This window comes from Sodiomyces alkalinus (assembly GCF_003711515.1).
Source record: "Sodiomyces alkalinus F11 unplaced genomic scaffold SODALscaffold_6, whole genome shotgun sequence".
NCBI lineage: Eukaryota > Fungi > Ascomycota > Sordariomycetes > Glomerellales > Plectosphaerellaceae > Sodiomyces > Sodiomyces alkalinus.
Window position 1 is genome coordinate 1201892 of NW_021167084.1, and position 18447 is coordinate 1220338.

An 18447-nucleotide genomic window follows, 5' to 3' on the forward strand; every position below is an offset into this window, starting at 1 on the left:
GCGGGCTTTAAATCGGTATCTTTATAGCTTTATAGTAGTAGCTACCACTTATCTAACTACTCCCCGAGCTTCTTAAGGCTATTCGCAGGATAATAAGTATACTCGATATACTCTTCGTGGGTATCGGTTTAGCGGGTGGCCAGGTACTAATCCGTATCGCGTTTAATTACTTTATACACCTTATAAGACGTGCCTCCTTATAGTAGTTATTTACGGCTTTAGTCGATAGTATTAACCTGCCAGGTCAGTATAGCGTTAATCCCCTTTAGGTAGCTATCGTATTACACTTATAGGATCTTCCAGCGCGCGATTTCGACGTTATACGCCTTCTAGCCGGCCTCCGTAAGATTAAGATATTACATAGGGGTACGCCTAGGCGTTATTAAGGGGAAGGAGTCGTAATTCGGTATTATAGGCTCTTCGGGGGACTAAGTCGGATCGACTAGGCGGAGAAACCTCCACACATTATTATAGGTAGCGACCGATTCGTATAGGCGTCGCTAAAGCTCCTAATCTTTATAGGTTTTATACGTAATAGGGCTAAGATACGATATCTTAATAGTTATTGTATAGATTAACATGCTATATCAGCACGGCTAGATAGCTTCTTAAATCGATAGTAGTAAAGGTAAAAAAGTAGGTAAAATAGGTATATCTTCACTTAGTAAGTAAGACTCTTAATTATTAGATAAAGCGTAGTTGAAATCGTTATAAAATGTGTTAAAATTAATTAAGATAATTATGTATAATTATAACTATCTCCGACCGTCAGGGAAACGCTACCACCGTATTTTATATAGTGCAGATTCTGTAAGCGTCCACCCGGATTATACTCTTAGCAATCCGGCCTATTACGTAACCGAAAAGACTGTGGTCTGTTCGATAATATGTGGTGGGTGGGATTTGGTACGTACCTAGTACCTTGTACCTCGTTAATTGATTTGTGAGACGAGCGTGTCGCGTAGAGTCGCGCTTTGACGCGTCTTACCAATTTCTCGACAGACAAGGGGCCTGCTTTTGTGTGGACACCGATTCCAACTTCAATCTACCAACCCAGGGCAGGGAGATTCGACCATTCAAGACACCGGAAATCCTAGCCCGGTCGACTCTTTCTCTTAACCAAAAATTGTCAACAACATAACGAATTCAACTAATTTCATTCCCTTCGAAATTCTGCTCGCCGGTTGCCTCGCTTTTCCCCCATGATTCCCCTGAACGCAGCCACCCTCGAGTCTCCCGTCTCCCCGCCCTCTGTCCCCTCCTACCTCGAGAAGGGTAGACTCTAGGAACGACGAGTACGACAAAGACCGCCTTCAGCAATGCCCAACACCAGCCTCCGTCGCCCGCAGAAGGGCTATAGGCGTGGCGGCGGCAAAGTAGCCTACCATGGCCGTTCCACCCGCACCCGCACATTCGAGGCCTCATCCCGTGCCGAGGGTACGTCCGCGGACGAGAAGTGGGAACGCACACGCCTTGCACACACCATCGATGAGGCCATGGGGTTTGCCCGCCACGAAGGCGGGGGTCGTCGTCGCGACGGCTGGCTCGTCAACGTGCAGCCCACCTCGGTCGAGGACGAACGAAACCCGGGCGGCCGCGCTGCTCTCGACTGCTACTTCATCGATGACGACGGCACCACATTCAAAGCTACGGTCGAGCACGAGCCATACTTCCTCGTTGCTACTAAGAAGGGCCGCGAGACCGAGGTTGAGGAGTGGCTGAAGCGCGTTCCTGGCGGGGGTTGCGTCAAGTCCGTCAGGAGGGTGGAGAAGGAGGATCTCAACATGCCGAATCACCTCATGGGCTACCGGAGGACATTTATCGAGCTGCGGTTTCAAAACGTTACCGACCTGATGGCCGCGAGGAGGGAGATCATGCCCATTGCAGAGAAGAATAGGAAGAATGTGGATGCTATGGAGACGTATGCCGAGGTTTCCATGTGAGTTTGGCCGGTCACATATACCGTCGTCCAGTTATACGATCAGGGCGCAGGTATGGGCTGGTCTGATGATACTGACGTTATGTAGGGCCACCGGGGACTTTGACCTTTTTGACGACATACCAGATGACGATAGACGAGCGAATGCTTCTTTTGCCGACGCCAGTGACTACATTGTTGACATCAGAGAGTATGATGTCCCGTACCACGTGCGAGTAATGATTGACTTGGGTAAGCGAGGCTTGGGGGAATTCTCTTGCTTTTCAGAACAAAGAACTGATTGTCGAGTAGATATAAGAGTAGGAAAATGGTACTTCGTCGAGGTGAAGCACGGTATTACCAAGATCATCGAGAACACAGAGCGATTAGCCATGGCGGATCCCGTCGTCCTCGCTTTCGATATTGAGACGACAAAGTCGCCGCTGAAGTTCCCCGACCAGGCTACTGACCAAATCATGATGATTTCATACATGATTGACGGGCAGGGCTTCCTGATTACCAACCGAGAGATCGTGTCAGAAGACATTGCCGACTTTGATTACACGCCGAAGCCCGAGTACCCCGGTTCTTTCATGATATTTAACGAACCCGACGAGAAGATGGTCATCGAGAGGTTCTTCGAGCACATCAAGGAAGCCAGGCCTACCGTCATTGCGACCTACAACGGCGACTTCTTCGACTGGCCCTTTGTCGAAGCCCGTGCTAGTGTCAACGGCATCGACATGTATCAAGAGATTGGGTGGAGGAAAAACAGCGAGGATCAGTACCAATGCAGTTACGGCATTCACATGGACTGCTTCCACTGGGTCAACCGAGACTCTTACCTTCCACAAGGATCTCGTGGTCTCAAGGCTGTGACTGTCGCGAAGCTCGGATACGACCCGGACGAGCTTGACCCCGAACTGATGACGCCCTACGCCTCCGAGCGACCCCAGACTCTTGCCGAGTACTCCGTCTCTGACGCCGTGGCGACCTACTACCTGTACATGAAATACGTCCACCCTTTCATCTTCTCCCTGTGTACGATCCTGCCGCTGGGCGGCGACGACACGCTGAGAAAGGGTACGGGCACGCTCTGCGAGATGCTGCTCATGGTCCAGGCGTACAAGAAGGAGATCATCTTGCCAAACAAACACATTTCCCCCAGGGAGGCGTTTTGGGACGGCCATCTGCTGGAATCAGAGACGTACGTGGGAGGCCACGTGGAGTGTCTCGAGGCTGGCGTATTTCGCGCAGACATCCCGGTCAATTTTGCGGTGGAGCCAGACGCCGTGGACGAGCTGCTCCGAGATCTGGATGCCGCCCTCCGGTTCACAATTACCGTGGAGGAAAAGAAGTCGATGGAGGATGTCGAGAATTACGAGGAGGTCAGGGAACAGATCGCAGCCAGGCTACGGTCCTTGAAGGAGACGCCGAACCGGCTCGAGCGGCCACTCATATACCACGTCGACGTCGCGTCCATGTACCCGAACATCATGACGACCAATCGTCTGCAGCCCGACTCGATGGTCCAGGAGTCAGACTGTGCTGCGTGCGACTTCAACCGGCCCGGCAAGACGTGCGACCGTCGGCTGCCGTGGGCGTGGCGAGGCGAATACATTCCGGCCAAGAGAGACGAGTACAACATGATTCGGCACGCCCTCGAGAACGAGAAATTCCCCGGGAAATACCCCAATGCGCCCATGCGGATGTTCCAAGAACTACCCCTGGACGAGCAGGCCAGTCTGGTCAAGAAGCGGCTGCAGCTGTACTCACAGAAAATCTATCACAAGATCCGCGACTCCACGACTATCGTCAAGGAGGCCATCATCTGCCAACGGGAGAATCCGTTCTACGTCAATACCGTACGCGACTTCCGTGACCGTCGGTATGATTACAAGGGAGAAGTAAAAGTCTGGAAAGGGAAGACGGACGCGCTGAAAAACTCTGGCGCGTCTGCTTCCGAGGTGGAGGGGGCCAAGAAGATGATTGTCCTGTTCGACTCGCTACAGCTGGCGCACAAGGTCATTCTCAACTCCTTCTACGGCTATGTCATGCGAAAGGGGTCTCGCTGGTACTCGCTCGAGATGGCCGGGGTGACCTGCTTGACGGGAGCAACGATCATTCAGCTGGCTCGTGGGTTGGTGGAACGACTGGGACGCCCCCTGGAGCTCGACACCGATGGTATCTGGTGTATGCTGCCGGCCACCTTCCCGGAGAACTTTGCCTTCGAGATGAAGAACGGAAAGAAGCTCGCTATCTCTTACCCCTGTGTCATGCTGAACCATCTGGTCCACGCTCGGTTCACAAACGATCAATACCAGACTCTCGTCGACCCCCAAACACTGAAATACGACACGCACAGCGACAATTCCATCTTCTTCGAAGTCGACGGTCCGTACAAGGCCATGATTATCCCCACGTCCAAGGAAGAGGACAAGAACTTGAAGAAGCGGTACGCGGTGTTCAACGACGACGGCAGCCTGGCTGAACTCAAAGGCTTCGAGGTCAAGCGTCGAGGTGAGCTGAAGCTCATCAAGACCTTCCAGCAACAGATCTTCAGGTTCTTCCTGGAAGGAGAGACGCTGGCCGAATGCTATGCCGCCGTCGCCAAGGTGGCCAACCGATGGATCGACATTTTGCAGAACAAGGGCGTGACGCTTGCCGACGAAGAACTGATGGACCTGATTTCCGAGAACCGAAACATGTCCAAGACACTGGAGGAGTATGGCGCACAAAAGTCGACATCCATTACCACCGCCAGGCGTCTAGCGGACTTTTTGGGCGAGCAGATGGTCAAGGATAAAGGACTGAACTGCAAGTTCATCATCTGTGCGAGACCCAAGAGCGCGCCCGTTACGGAGAGAGCCGTGCCCGTCGCCATCTTTTCAGCGGAAGAAGAGACAAAACGGGCATATCTGAAGAAGTGGCTGAAGGAGGAGCCTTTGAGCACGGATCCAAGGGACCTCCTCGACTGGGACTATTATATGGAGCGTCTGGGCTCCGTGATTCAGAAGCTCATCTCGATCCCGGCGGCTTTGCAGAAAGTCCGCAACCCCGTGCCGCGAATTCCTCATCCGGACTGGCTCCAGCGCAGGATCAACATCAAGGACGACAAGATGAAGCAGAAGAAGCTGACAGATCTCTTCGGCAAAGGACCGCTGGAAGATATAACCAACCGGAACAAACGCGGACCGGAGGATGTCGAAGACTTTGGCTCCAAGCTCTTGAAACCCAAGACGGTGGCTGCCATGGTGGCAGCGTCTCAGCCTCCACCGACTGCGCAGAAGAGGAAGTCTCCTGAGCCCGCCGAGAATATCGACCCCTTCGCTGCCCTGCCTAAGGTGATGCCTTCGCCGTCCGAGGACTACGGGGCCTTTCTCGAGTACCAGAAGCAAAAGTGGAAGATCCAGAAGCAAGCTCGCACCAGGCGACGACAGCTTTTCGGTGACCGGCGGGGCAACCAGAGTAATATCCAGACGACGTTCAGGCATCAGGCGCACAACACTTTCATGAATACGTGGCAGCTATTGCAGTTGAAAGCGACGGAAACCCCGGGCGTCGTCCACGGGCATGTCCTCATCAACGCCAAGATCCACACGGTCAAGATCAAGGTGCCGCGGCAGGTGTTCTTGAACCTCAAGGGCAGGGATATGCCCGACGTCGAGATTGAGGGCTGTGAGGTCGAGCAAGTCAACCATACGCTCCCGAACGGACATTCGTCGACCCACCTCTTCAAGCTGACGGTGGCGGAGGACGTTTACTTCCACGAAGCAGAGAAGTTTTCGGCGCTGTTCAACCACGCCAGCGTCGAGGGGGTGTACGAGAAGCACCTTCCACTCAACATCCGCGCCGTGCTGCAGCTCGGCAACCTCTGCACGATCGACCAGACGCAGCACGCTGTGCTGGGCAAGGGACTGGAGCAGGGCTTCGATCTCAGTGGTCTGACGAGGCCCGAAAAGCCCAAAACCTACCTCGACGCCTCGCCTCTGGCGTACATCTACATCTCGCATATCACGGCGGGCGAGCGCCAGGTTTTCGGCATTTTTTCCACGACGGGGAACCAAGCACATATCGTCATCCTCCAGAAGAGCAGGGACTCGGGTCAAGACCTCCCTAACGTGTCCAAGATTTACTCCGAACTGCTCAAGCGACGGGGCGAGGAGACGGAGGAAACGAACTGGCAGGACTGTTTCAAGTACCAGGACAAGCTCAACTTCAAGATCACGCAGGTGACGACACGAAGGAAGATGCACTTGGAGATTGGCGACATGGTGAAGCGACTGAGGAAGGACGAAGCGAGGCCGTTGATGATGGTGATTCAGTCTTCGCAGCGTAACCTCCTCGTTTCCGACGTGCCGATCCTGGGGGAGTTCCCGATATTGCCTCTCAAGTACGACCCGGCCGACAGCTCGTTGCCGCCCCTGGGGTGGCAGAACGTGGTGTCCAGACGGCTGGTCGGGCACTACCTCGGCCTGGGATCCTGGATCCTGCACCTCACGTCCCTGGCGCGGTACGGCGACGTGCCGCTGTGCAACCTGGAGAGGGAGGACCCGCGCTTCTTGATCGACATTGCGTATGCCCGGCGGCTGCAGAACAACAAGGTCGTCCTGTGGTGGTCGGCGGCGCCCCAACCTGACCATGCCGGCCACGAAAGGGACGACGTGACGGGCCCGCTCGAGACGGTGCAGATGCCGTCTATCAACAGGCCGGGCACTTTCTCGTCGGTGTGCATCGACTTGGAAGTCAGGAACCTGGCGATCAACACGATCCTGACGTCTTCGCTGATCAACGAACTCGAAGGGGCGGATTCCGTCTCGTTCAACCCCGCGGGCGGCGGCGGCGGCGGCGACGCGGGTGCGGGTGGTGGCGAGGAGGTGATCACGTCGGACAGCGCGTTCGCCAACGCGGGCGTACTGGTGCTTCGCGAGATGGTGAAGAACTGGTGGCAGGAGGCGTGCAAGGGCAACACGATGGCGGACGTCATGGTGCAGCACCTGGTGCGGTGGGTGGAGAGCCCGGACTCGTTCCTGTACGACCGGGCGCTGCACTACTACGTGCAGATGATGTCGCGGAAGGCGTTCCAGCAGCTCATGGCGGACTTTCGGCGCGTCGGGTCGCAGGTGGTGTTCGCCAACTCGAACCGGCTGCTGCTCCAGACCAGCAAGGCCGAGGTGGGCACGGCGTACGCGTACAGCCAGTACATCATCAAGTCGATCAAGGGCAAGGCGCTGTTCCACTTCATCGACCTGGAGATCAAGGAGTACTGGGACTACCTCGCGTGGTACGACGAGTTCAACTACGGCGGCAAGGCGTGCCAGGAGGTGGTGGAGGCGGAGCGGCAGGGCCTCGACACGATCATGCACTGGCAGATGGCGTCGTTCCTGCCCGTGCGGCTGCAGTCGGTGTTCCAGGAATGGGTGGTCGAGTTTATCGAGCTGATGCACGGGCTGAAGCGTTCGGCGACGGAGGGAGGGGGAGGGCAGGAGGGGGGTCCGTCGTCATCGACGCAGCGGCTGACGCAGCTCCCGCCGCAGAACCGCAAGGAACCGGCCGAAGGCGAGACGATCATCCTGGGCAAAGCGTTCGAGAAGCCCCTGAAGAAGGCGATCGCGGGGCTCCTCAAGACGCAGAAGCGGGAGATGCTCCACCCGGAACTGGCGGGCGACTATTCCTTCCCCGTGCTCCCCGGGTCGCACCTGGCGTGGTACTCGGGCGGCGGGCCGGGGGCGGGCGGCGCAGGCACGGGACCGCTGCTGGAGCTGGTGAAATCGCTGATGCAGGTGCTCTCGCTGGACAAGAACATCACGCTGGAGGCGAGGCTGCTGCGCAAGGAGCTGCTGGCGATGTTCGAGGTGCGCGAGTTTAGCAAGACGGCGACGTTCCACAACCCGAGCGCGAGCTTGAAGCTGGCGCAGTTGAGCTGCGAGTCGTGCACGATGGCGAGGGACATGGATTTCTGCCGCGACGCGGACCTGCTCCCCGACCCGCTGGCTGGTCCCTCCGAGGCGACAGGGGCGGGGGCGGGGACGAAGCCCTGGCGGTGCGGGTTCTGCGAGGCGGAGCATGACCGTGTGGCGATCGAGGAGAGGTTGGTGGCGCAGGTGGAAGGGTTCGTGGTGGAGTGGACGACGCAGGACCTCAAGTGCGCCAAGTGCCGGGCGTTGCGGTTGAATGAGTTTATGGAGCATTGCGTGTGCAGCGGGAGCTGGGTGGAGAGCGTGAGTCGCGAGGAGATTGTGCGTAGGCTGGCTGTCTATGGCAATGTGGCGCGGTTCTACGGGTTGAGGATGCTGCGGGAGGTTGTTGATGGGTTGCAGGCCGGGCTGTGAGGGTGGTGGGGATCGGTCTCCTTTGTTTGTACGAAAGCTGGATGAGGACACGAACAACGGAAATCAGGATGGAGATTAGGGGCAGGCGTCTGGGTATATGGAATATGCTGATATATAATAACGCTTTTGGCTGAGTGGTGGTCGTGGTCAACCGCAACATGGAATGACAAGGGGCCGTGGTGTCGTGGTGTCGTGGGGAGCCAGCATAGGTCATGAGCCGCGCATAAGAGTTGGGGAATATATATTTAGCTTCTCAACACTATATACAATCGAATTGTGGTTGACGACTTGGAAGTTGAGGGAAAATAAAAAAGAATTACTCTTATAGTGCCAGACGATGCTGCGGGCTGCGATGCTGTCGTCCTTCGACTTAAGGTACCTTGGGTTGTTATAGTGAAGTGCCAAGGTTCAACATCGACGCGTGGTGCCAGCTGCCGCTCACCCATTGGTAGCTGCGTCGTTAATTACAGTGGGCCTCGAAAAGTGACGAGTAAAATAAGGTACCCATCCACAACGTCACCCCCACCTTTTTCCATCTTACAACAACAGAGCCCTTCAAGTTCGAAAAATCCCCCCTATATTAGGTTCCAATTTTATAGCTTCTGCTCTATCTATTCTGAATTTTCCCTTATTTTTAAACGTATTTGTCGTAACGTTATTCATACTAAAAACCAGGGTGTATATATGGGTACATTTTCGTATAGGGACCCTACTCGTCACTTTTTGTTAGTGACTGGTTCCAAGCTGTCCCAGTCCCAGTTCACGAAACGTCGCGACGGCAAAGCTGCAGCCCTACACCCATATACGCGAACGACCCGTTTCCACGGTTAGGTTATCCTTCACTGTCTTCCTTGTTTCGAGTCTACAACGTACGTATGTATGTCTGCGTTGGCCCCCAGACATGATCCAAATGGTGTCTCCGCCTCCGCCTCTCCCTCCGCCTCCGACGCCAGGACGCGCGATGAGAATGCTCATCCTTCTGCTTGTCAAAGCGAGATACCACAAGCTCTTGCGACGATTGTGGAGAAAGCAGCCCGGCCTTCTCCATATCTTTAACATCTGCATCCAGATCAAGCCAGACGAGAACCTGGCCGAAGCCCACGCTATGCGATTGTCGCCATTACTATCATCATTACTGTCGCTTTTCTTTTCATGGAATCTACTCGAGTCTCCTGATCCCAAAGAGAGGGACGTTTACAGATTGTCGATATGTTCCGAAAAGTAAGGTATCCTACGAGTTATACGGTTCGTACGTTTTCTATTTTATCACGATAATTAAGGTACGATTCCTGGCTACCCATTTTCGATAACACCAAAGAACTACGACAAGGTACCTTCCTAGGTAACATGATAATAATAATCTTATGATAAGGTCGGAAGAAGGATAAAATGCTAAGGTACCTTATAGTACCTACCTACGTAGGTAGACTTCCCGGGATTCCTAATAAACGTCTTTGGAAGCACTTTTAATCGAGCCGAGCTACCTTGGTATTAAAAGTCGGGCAGGCAAATATGGACGATAGGTTATAGGTAGAATACCTATTAGCCTGTAGATTTATTCCTTTACTCCCTTACACTGTACCTGAGTTAAAAACTCACGTTAACAGATCCGATCCTGCTGACAGTCAATCAACTGGTTACAACCTCTATTCTGGGCCCAATTTGATCGATCTATTACCTATGTACCTTATGCTGGGTGATAAGTACCATGGTTGTCGAGGCCGACTATTGAGGTATCTTATCTTACCTAAGGTGCTCAGTGAAGTATCCCCTGGATTACGGAGCAGCAGATTACCTTAAGCTTCTTCGATATGGTACGTACTTTCTTTCGTACTGGTAAAAATCCACAACTTCATCCTGCCCCACGTCCTGCGTCTCGTTGCCTCCCCCCAAGTCCCAAGTTCGCACCCTCACATCGCCAGCTTTTCGCAAACGCCAATACATAAATCCTCCATATACGAGAATAAGCTCAAGCCTTGCGGCTCTACTTTCCCCAACATGTCGTTCGGAGGTCAGGCCCCGACCATCATCGTCCTCAAAGAAGGTTGCTACTCCATCCTCCACCCACCGCATCAACTCACTCTTCTCGCCCATCTCACCAACACCGGCCCTCACCGACCCTCCAACCATCCGCACGGCATGACATTGAATATGCTAACCCTCTCGCTTATTATTCAGGAACCGATACCTCCCAGGGAAAGCCCCAGATCGTCTCCAACATCAACGCATGCTTGGCGGTGCAGGCGACAATCAAGTCGACACTCGGTCCCTATGGCGGCGATTTGTTGATGGTAGATCAGAATGGGAGGCAGACCATTACAAACGACGGTGCGACCGTCATGAAGGTGCGATGTTCGAACCCGGTATCCCAGGCTTGAAGGAGGGACAATGGGGGAAGCTACCACAAAACCGAAAGAAAGAAGAAAAGAAAAGAAGAAAAAAAAGAAGGAAGGAAAATACTGACGCTGAGAGGGGTACAGCTCTTGGATATCGTCCACCCTGCAGCCCGTATCCTGGTCGACATTGCGAGGTCGCAAGACGCCGAGGTGGGCGACGGCACAACATCGGTGGTGGTCCTGGCCGGAGAGATCCTCAAGGAGGTCAAGGAGCATGTGGAACAGGGCGTCAGCTCGCAGATCATCATCAAGGGCCTGCGAAAAGCCTCCGCCATGGCCGTCAACAAGATCAAAGAGATTGCCGTCGACACGGAAGAGGGTAATCGGAGGGAGACTCTCAGCAAGCTAGCGGCCACCGCCATGACCAGCAAGTTGATCAAGCGGAATACCGAGTTTTTCACAAAGAGTTTGTTTTCCCTTTTTTCTTCTTCTTTGTATTACATTTACTATTCTCTTTGCCTCGCTTGTTCTTCTTCGTCCAACGACATGGAACAGGCAACAGTGACTAATCCCTTCCCCTTCAGTGGTCGTCGACGCCGTGCTATCCCTCGACCAAGAAGACCTCAACGAAAAACTCATCGGCGTCAAGAAGATACCCGGCGGCTCGCTGACCGAGTCGCTCTTCGTCAACGGCGTCGCCTTCAAAAAGACCTTCTCCTACGCCGGCTTCGAGCAGCAGCCCAAGTCGTTCGTCAAGCCCAAGATCGTGTGCCTCAACGTCGAGCTCGAGCTCAAGGCCGAGAAGGACAACGCCGAGGTGCGCGTCGAGGAGGTGTCTGAGTACCAGGCCATCGTCGACGCCGAGTGGCAGATCATCTACCGGAAACTCGAGGCCCTGCACCAGACCGGCGCCAAGGTCGTGCTCAGCAAGCTGCCCATCGGCGACCTGGCCACCCAGTACTTCGCCGACCGCGACATCTTCTGCGCCGGCCGCGTCGCCTCCGAGGACATGGAGCGCGTCGTGCAGGCCACGGGCGCCGTCGTGCAGTCGACCTGCTCCGACATGCTGCACGAGCACCTCGGCGTCTGCGGCCGCTTCGAGGAGCGCCAGATCGGCGGCGAGCGCTTCAACTTCTTCGAGGACTGCCCCGAGGCCAAGACCTGCACCCTCGTGCTGCGCGGCGGCGCCGAGCAGTTCATCGCCGAGGTCGAGCGCTCGCTCCACGACGCCATCATGATCGTCAAGCGCGCCATCCGGAACCGCACCATCGTCGGCGGCGGCGGCGCCACCGAGATGGAGCTCTCGGCCTACCTGCACCGCTTCGCCGACGACAAGGTCAACCACAAGCAGCAGGCCGTCATCAAGAGCTTCGCCAAGGCCCTCGAGATCATCCCGCGCCAGCTGTGCGACAACGCCGGCTTCGACGCCACCGACATCCTCAACCGCCTCCGCGTCGAGCACCGCCGCGGCAACACCTGGGCCGGCGTCGACTTTGACAACGAAGGGGTCGCCGACATGATGGAGCGCTTCGTCTGGGAGCCCGCCCTCGTCAAGATTAACGCCCTCCAGGCCGCCACCGAGGCTAGCTGCCTCATCCTCGGCGTCGACGAGACCATCCACAACGAGGAGAGCGCCCAGCCCCAGGCCCCCGGGAAGCCTTTGCCTCCTGGTGCCGCTCAGAGGGCTCTCCGCGGTCGGGGACGTGGTATGCCGAGGCGGTAGGCGAAGTCGGTAGCGTGAGGGGAACGGAGAACGTTAGAGATGGGACAAAAGACAGAAAGAAAAAAGGAAATAGGGGCTGGAGTTTCTGTATGATACCTTTGCACCAGGGCCCTAAGATGAGAAGAACAGAATAACCGGTTGTCCAAGAAAGGGACTTGGACGAACCGAACTTGATGGCTGTGATAGACGGCTAGACTAGGCGTACGTACCCTAATCGCAGAGGAAGATGTACGGCGAGATGGACCTTGACAGTCCGATGACGGGACACCGATGAGTCGTGAAACAATCGATGAAAGGTGGTTATTGCTGACCTCTACTGTCTAGCTAAGGATGAGGAAGCATAGCAAGGGAAAAGTAAAAGTAAGAATAAAAGTAAAAGTAAAAGTAAAAATAAAAGCAAAAATAAAAATAAAAATAAAAATACAAATAGAAATAAAAATAGAAATAGTTCATGGCTAAAACACCCATCTCCGTCTTGCGACTGCTTCTCTTCGTCCCTTTCCCCTCTCATCCCGCGTCTACTGAACCGTCGTTGGATTCACGTTGTGGCTCTTCCTGTCCTGATACCCTTCTCCCTCTCGGGGTCTGCATCCCCTGGCGTCCCCTCTGCCCCTGCCCCTGCCCCTGTCCCTGACCCGGACCCTTCTATTGTCTCAACTTGGACTTCTGCATCACTAATATGACGGACTTGCTGCTCCGCAGGAGGAACAGAAGCAGAAGCCGACACGGACAAGGCAGCGGCATCCTCGTCGCCGATACCCGTCATGGCCTCATCTTCGTCTTCGTGGTGATTATTGTGCGGCGGCGGATCTTGGTGGACCTCGTCGTCGTCTTGCTGGATCAGCATGTCCAAGTCGCGGTCTACGGCTTCGGCTTCGCGCGCGGCTGCGTCGGCTTCTGCGTCCATGTCGGGGGGTCCTGGCGGGGTGTGGTGGTGGTGGTGGTGGTGGTGGTGGTGGTGGTTGTGTTGAGGATGGGGATGGCTGTGGGCCTGGTCGTGGTTGTGGTCGTGATGGAGGGACTCGGATGTCGTCGCTGTTAACAAGGCTTGAAAGTCGGTTTCCGTGGAGGGCTCATGTGAATGTGGATGTGGATGTGGGTTATATGGTTCGTACGGATGGTGGTGCGGGTTGTTGATCATCTGCGGGTCAATGGGCTGGAAGACGGAATCGGGGTGCGGGCCGTGAGTGGCGTGGTGGTGGTGGTGGTGGCGTTGGTGATGATGTGCGTGATCTGGCGGTAGGCCGTGGGAGGAGGGCTGGTCTTGGAGCATCGGGTTGTGGTGGCCAAGCCCCCGGTGTCGGGCCAGGGGGGAGGCCGACGGGTCGTGGAGGGTGTCCGTGGGCAAGATACCTCGGGGTATCGGCTCGGGAGAGGGATAGTTGTATAGAAGCGGCGGCGACCCGGGGACCGACACTGCAGGGTTGGGTGGCACGCCTAGTACGCCATGGGGGTGGGAAGGGCCGATGTCGTTACTACTACTCCCCCTCCTCTTGCGGCCGTGGGGGGGGACGGTCGTCGACACAGCGGTGGTGCTCGCCGCGACGTTGAGGCAGCCGTTGCCTCCACTGGTCGTGGTATTATCACCAGTAGACCCGCCGCCTCCGACTCCCCCTCCGGTCCCTCCAACGCCGCCGGCAGACGCTCGGGCCCGCGCCGCAGCCACCCCATTCCCGCTACCGGGGGCAGGCATCTTGCCGAGCTCCTTGCATTCAGCGCAGTTCCGGATCACGTCGCTCACCGTCTCCTTGATGCGGCTCCAGTGGTACCTCTCGGCGATGGTGGCGGTGGTCTTGTTGATGCCGCCGTGCTGGGCCTCGTGGACGTGGCGGGCAATCTCGTACTGGCGTCGCGGGTCGGGCACGACCTCCTTGTCCTTGAGCATGAGGCGGTCGTTCTCGAGCAGCTTGTAGTGGGTGGCGGCGCTGCGGAGGCGGCTCTTCTCGGCGCGGTCGGCGCCGGCGGGGTACTTGCCGTACTTGAGGTAGTACTTGATCTTGTCGAAGCGCTCGACGGAGACGAGGTCCTCGGGGAACTCGCCGGGGACGAGGTCGCGGCCGTAGATGATGGCGTCGACGAGGCGGCCCGGGTAGGAGCGCAGGTTGCCGCAGCCCTTGACGCGGCCGATGCGCTTGAAGCCCAGGGCGTCCCAGATCTTGCACGACACCACGTTGGTCTCGTAGACGAGGTTGAAGACGCTGTAGGTGTAGCCCAGCTTCGGGGCCCAGTCGAGGTAGCTCTCGCCCATGAGACGCCCCGCGCCCCGGTTGCGGGCCGCGTCGGTGACGAGGAAGCCGGCGTTGCAGACGTGCGAGCTGCGGCCGGGGTAGTTGGGTTTGATGTAGAAGCTGCCGAGGCATCGCTTGGACCAGTCGCCCGCCGCCTCTTCGGTGCTGCTGGTGCTGTTGCTGTTGCTGTTGCTGTTGCTGTTGCTGCCACCGCCACCGTCACTGCTGCTGTTCTTGTGATTCATGTTGTCGGCTGCTGCCTCGGGCAGGGAGGCAATGTCCTCGGGGCGTTCGATGTTCCCGAGGAGCATGACGGCGCCGAAACTTTGGAACCAATACGAGGCGAACTTTTCGTACGACATGGGCTCCGTCATGGGGTAGGTGTCGCCGCCCTCGATCTCCTTGTTCAGCTGGTCGGCGAGGTAGCGCAGTAGCGAGGGCGGGACCTGGTGCTGGGAAGCAAAGGGCAGCACGGTAGCGGCCGTTTGGCGGTCACGGAGGAGCACTTGACGGGGCACGAGCTCCGGGGGTAAGGATGGGGCTTTGGTTGGATCTGGATAAGGGGGTGCGCCCGAGACCCGGTAGATGGTCGGGGTGTCGGGGTCATCCATCATGGCCGGCATGGCGAAATATCGAATAGATGTTCGGCCCTTCGAACTCGGAGTGAAGGGGAGAAGATGGCGAGAACGGGGTTTTGTCTCAGGTAGACAGACCCAGAGTCCGACGATATCGGGGTTGGGTCAAAGGAGCTTGCTGGTTTGTGATGAGATGCGTCAGAGATCCAGATTGCAACAATAGACGCTCAACAAGTCATGCGTCGATACTGTCAATGTCGTAGCAGATAACAACATGTTGTGGTTGTATTGATGAGTTGTCCTGGTGTCTTCATTTCCGACTTTCTTTCCTCATATCTCCGTAGTCTGTTCATGTTCTCTCTCATGCACAAGTTGGGGAGCATAAGAGATCATAACAATGTCACAAGATAAGGACCTACAATAAGAAGCGAGCATCAGCCCGTATATAACATCCAGTCCTCCCACAATGATGGGATCCGGCGTTTCGTTGGACGGGCGCTGTCCAATGTCTCGTCCTCCGGGGATTCCGGGGTTCGGAGCCGAGACTCGGGGTCTACAGCGGGCTACCCTCGGCTACAGCGGGTCGCTGCCGAACCTGGCGGCCGATGAGTGGACGAGAGGTGATAGGCCGGGGGTTGGGGGCACGGACAGACCCAAGGAAGAAGGGAAGGGAAAGGGACAAATGAACAAATGAATCGAAGCCGCTGTGCTGAAAAGTGCGTTGGTGATGCGTTTCTCAAACTTGGGGAAGGGAAATTCGCCCTTGCGCAGTTTTCAACATGAGGCTTTTTTGGAGGCGTGCGGATACACTATTGCTGTTAGATGCCCACAGCCACCTTATCGGGGTGTGACTTGCGTTATTTCTGTAAACGGATGGGGTACTTCCGACCGATGTATCCACATCGATTTCCCCTCCTTTTACCTTACCTTATAGTTAGACATTCCCGTAGAGTACCTTTTACTCTTCTTGAAAAATGCACATATATATCTTTTGCGTACCTTATTTGTGTGCTGACAGTTATGAGCCCGGCGTTCTAACAAACGAAGCTATTCCGAGAGATCCTGCAGCTTATATGAATAGGCCATCAATTGCGTCAAGTCTGTAGCGGATAGTTTGGTATTGTTGGCTACGTCCGCCTGCTTTATTTAATCGTTTTTCCGCTTTTCAATCAATCATACAATCGCTCCGTCAATCGACAATCAGTTTCCCTGCAGTCCTACTTAGTGAGATGATGGCTTCAGTTGCGGCTGTGCCCACGATGGGCTATACGGTCCTCACCTCACCAAAAGACTGGCGCCCGTGGCTCGAGGCTGTCATGCAGATAGCCTACGCCCACGGAACCGCCGACCTCATCGATCCAGACCTCGAGGAATCCAAAAGACCTCAACGACACGAATCAACAGAACCTCCAGAGCTAGTCGAAGATCCTAACTGGGATCGTAAATTCAAACTGTGGCAGGTCAAAGAGGATCACTATCGTCAGCAACAGCGTGGCCTCGCAGCCCTCCACGACTATATCGCGAAGACCGTTGATCCAACCCTCAAGGATTGGTATACGGGCAAAAAGGAAGTCAAGGATATCCTGATCGCGTTAAAAGACCACACCAACGCTGCCCAGAAGTCACTAATCAAACGACAATGGGAAGAACACATACAAAACGTGCGGCGGATGCCCCACGAGCGTTGGCTTCAGGACTTCATAAAGCTATGCCGAGATTCAGTCACCTATGGCGTCAGAGCCCTCGATAGTAAAGAGGATCAGCTTGACGCGTTTTTCAGGGCTATCGGCACTATAGCTCCCGAATGGTCAGAGGCGCGGTTTGCACAGATTTCGAGGCTTGAGGAGGACCAGCAACCTACTATCGACGCTGTTGTGAACGAATATACGGTTTGGTTGCGGCACAGGCATCCCCACAGGCTTGACAAGAAGCCCATAGCATCATCGTTTTATACGGCGACCTTCCTAGGAAAAGATGAAGATGGTAAGCAACAGCCAGACGATCAGAGCGACGAACAGAAAAAGGGAAAGTAGGCTTCTTCTTCAAAAACAACGTCGGAATGGATCTGCGACTGCGTCAATATGGGAAGGAACGCTCGCCACTGCGCCCCGTGGCAGACCTGCCCAAACGTCAATCCGACGCGCCGCCAAAAAGGGCTTCACGCCCTCGAAGGAGGTGGTGGAACGGTGCGACCGCATTATCAAGTCCTGGGATGAAGATCGCCAAAAGAGATTCCGGGAGGACATCAAAAAGGATGTCGACAAGGCGAAAAAGAAGGCAAAAGAGGCTAAAGCTCAGTCCAAGGAAGCATCCAATTTCGTTGACAATGGGGAAGAGGATTCGGACGATGGCTCTTACGATATGTATTTTGCCTCCAATTTCGTGGGCGAAGAGGTGGATTCAAATGCCTCGGTATACTCGCTCCTGCAGACCAAACAGGTGGTTAGCAGCGACCTTTTCAGTCAGTTTTTGATCGATTCGGGGTCCCCACGGCATATAACCAATCAACGCCACCTGCTCGAAGACTTCAAGCCTACTGCCACTATCGTCAGATTTCAGACAGGTAGTGGTCCCTCTAATCCGGTGGAGGGATACGGCACGCTGCGTCTCCAGGTTGTAGATGCAAAAGGTCAGCCGTATACCCTTGTGCTGAAAAACGTCGCGTTTGTGGAAGGATATCCTACTACCCTGATCGCGACGAGGCGTCTATGGCGCGACCTCAAGGCTGTTTTTGTCACTGGCAGAGATATCTTGGTAATGGACCGACGTACCTGCCTGCCGTTGACTAACGTCAACGACCAATATGCCCTCAAACCAATCGAGGGCTTGCTTCAGAAGCTGCACCAACAACAGCAGCAGAACTCCACGATAAAGGCGTTGCAAGAGGAAAAGCAACGTCAACAACGTCAATCGTGGAGATCTGGGGGGGTGGCTGGAGGTGGTGGTGAAGGATCAAAAACCACCACCAACGCGAAAACCACCGAAAACGCCTCCAAAAGCCAACAGGCTGCTGACCAAGAGGCATCACGTGGAACGGATGCCACGGCCGCGGAAGGCACCGCCGTTGTGCCTGCCGTTGTGCCTGCCGTTGATTTTCCCTATTCAACTGCTGTTTTACCATCTTCAACAACGGTACCAATTTTCCCCTTTTCAACAACCTCTTCTTCAAAAGCAACGCCCGTTTTTACACTCCATCGCCGCCACAAGCACCGGAAGATCCTCCAACGCCCACCCATTTCACAAGGCTATTCAACAGCCCGTTGACCGTTGAATTGATATCTAGGCTCTATTTTACCCTAGATTTACGGCTTCAAATTGAGCAGAACAGTCAGGAT

General features: G+C 55.3%; 4 protein-coding genes across 4 annotated transcripts; 3 read left to right on the forward strand and 1 right to left on the reverse strand.

Moving 5' to 3' along the window:
• Positions 1-1062: 1062 nt before the first annotated feature.
• Positions 1063-8552, forward strand: SODALDRAFT_333724 (DNA polymerase epsilon catalytic subunit A). Its single transcript, XM_028612055.1, has 3 exons — positions 1063-1939; positions 2028-2170; positions 2231-8552. The coding sequence occupies exons 1-3, from the start codon at positions 1320-1322 to the stop codon at positions 8248-8250; spliced, it is 6783 nt and encodes a 2260-aa protein (XP_028465769.1). The 5' UTR covers positions 1063-1319; the 3' UTR covers positions 8251-8552.
• Positions 8553-10185: 1633 nt separating this feature from the next.
• SODALDRAFT_333726 (T-complex protein 1) lies at positions 10186-12764 on the forward strand. The gene is made up of 4 exons (XM_028612056.1): positions 10186-10294; positions 10429-10595; positions 10731-11052; positions 11171-12764. Exons 1-4 carry the CDS (start codon positions 10249-10251, stop codon positions 12307-12309), a joined length of 1674 nt encoding a protein of 557 aa, XP_028465770.1. The 5' UTR covers positions 10186-10248; the 3' UTR covers positions 12310-12764.
• A 71-nt stretch (positions 12765-12835) lies between these two features.
• On the reverse strand, positions 12836-15160 carry SODALDRAFT_312396 (hypothetical protein; the record flags this gene model as incomplete). Its single annotated transcript, XM_028609198.1, has 4 exons — positions 12836-13292; positions 13425-13799; positions 13953-14694; positions 14761-15160. The coding sequence occupies 4 exons, from the start codon at positions 15158-15160 to the stop codon at positions 12848-12850; spliced, it is 1962 nt and encodes a 653-aa protein (XP_028465771.1). The 3' UTR covers positions 12836-12847.
• Positions 15161-15617: 457 nt separating this feature from the next.
• On the forward strand, positions 15618-15895 carry SODALDRAFT_360285 (hypothetical protein; the record flags this gene model as incomplete). Its single annotated transcript, XM_028614247.1, has 2 exons — positions 15618-15721; positions 15814-15895. 2 exons carry the CDS (start codon positions 15618-15620, stop codon positions 15893-15895), a joined length of 186 nt encoding a protein of 61 aa, XP_028465772.1.
• Positions 15896-18447: the final 2552 nt, after the last annotated feature.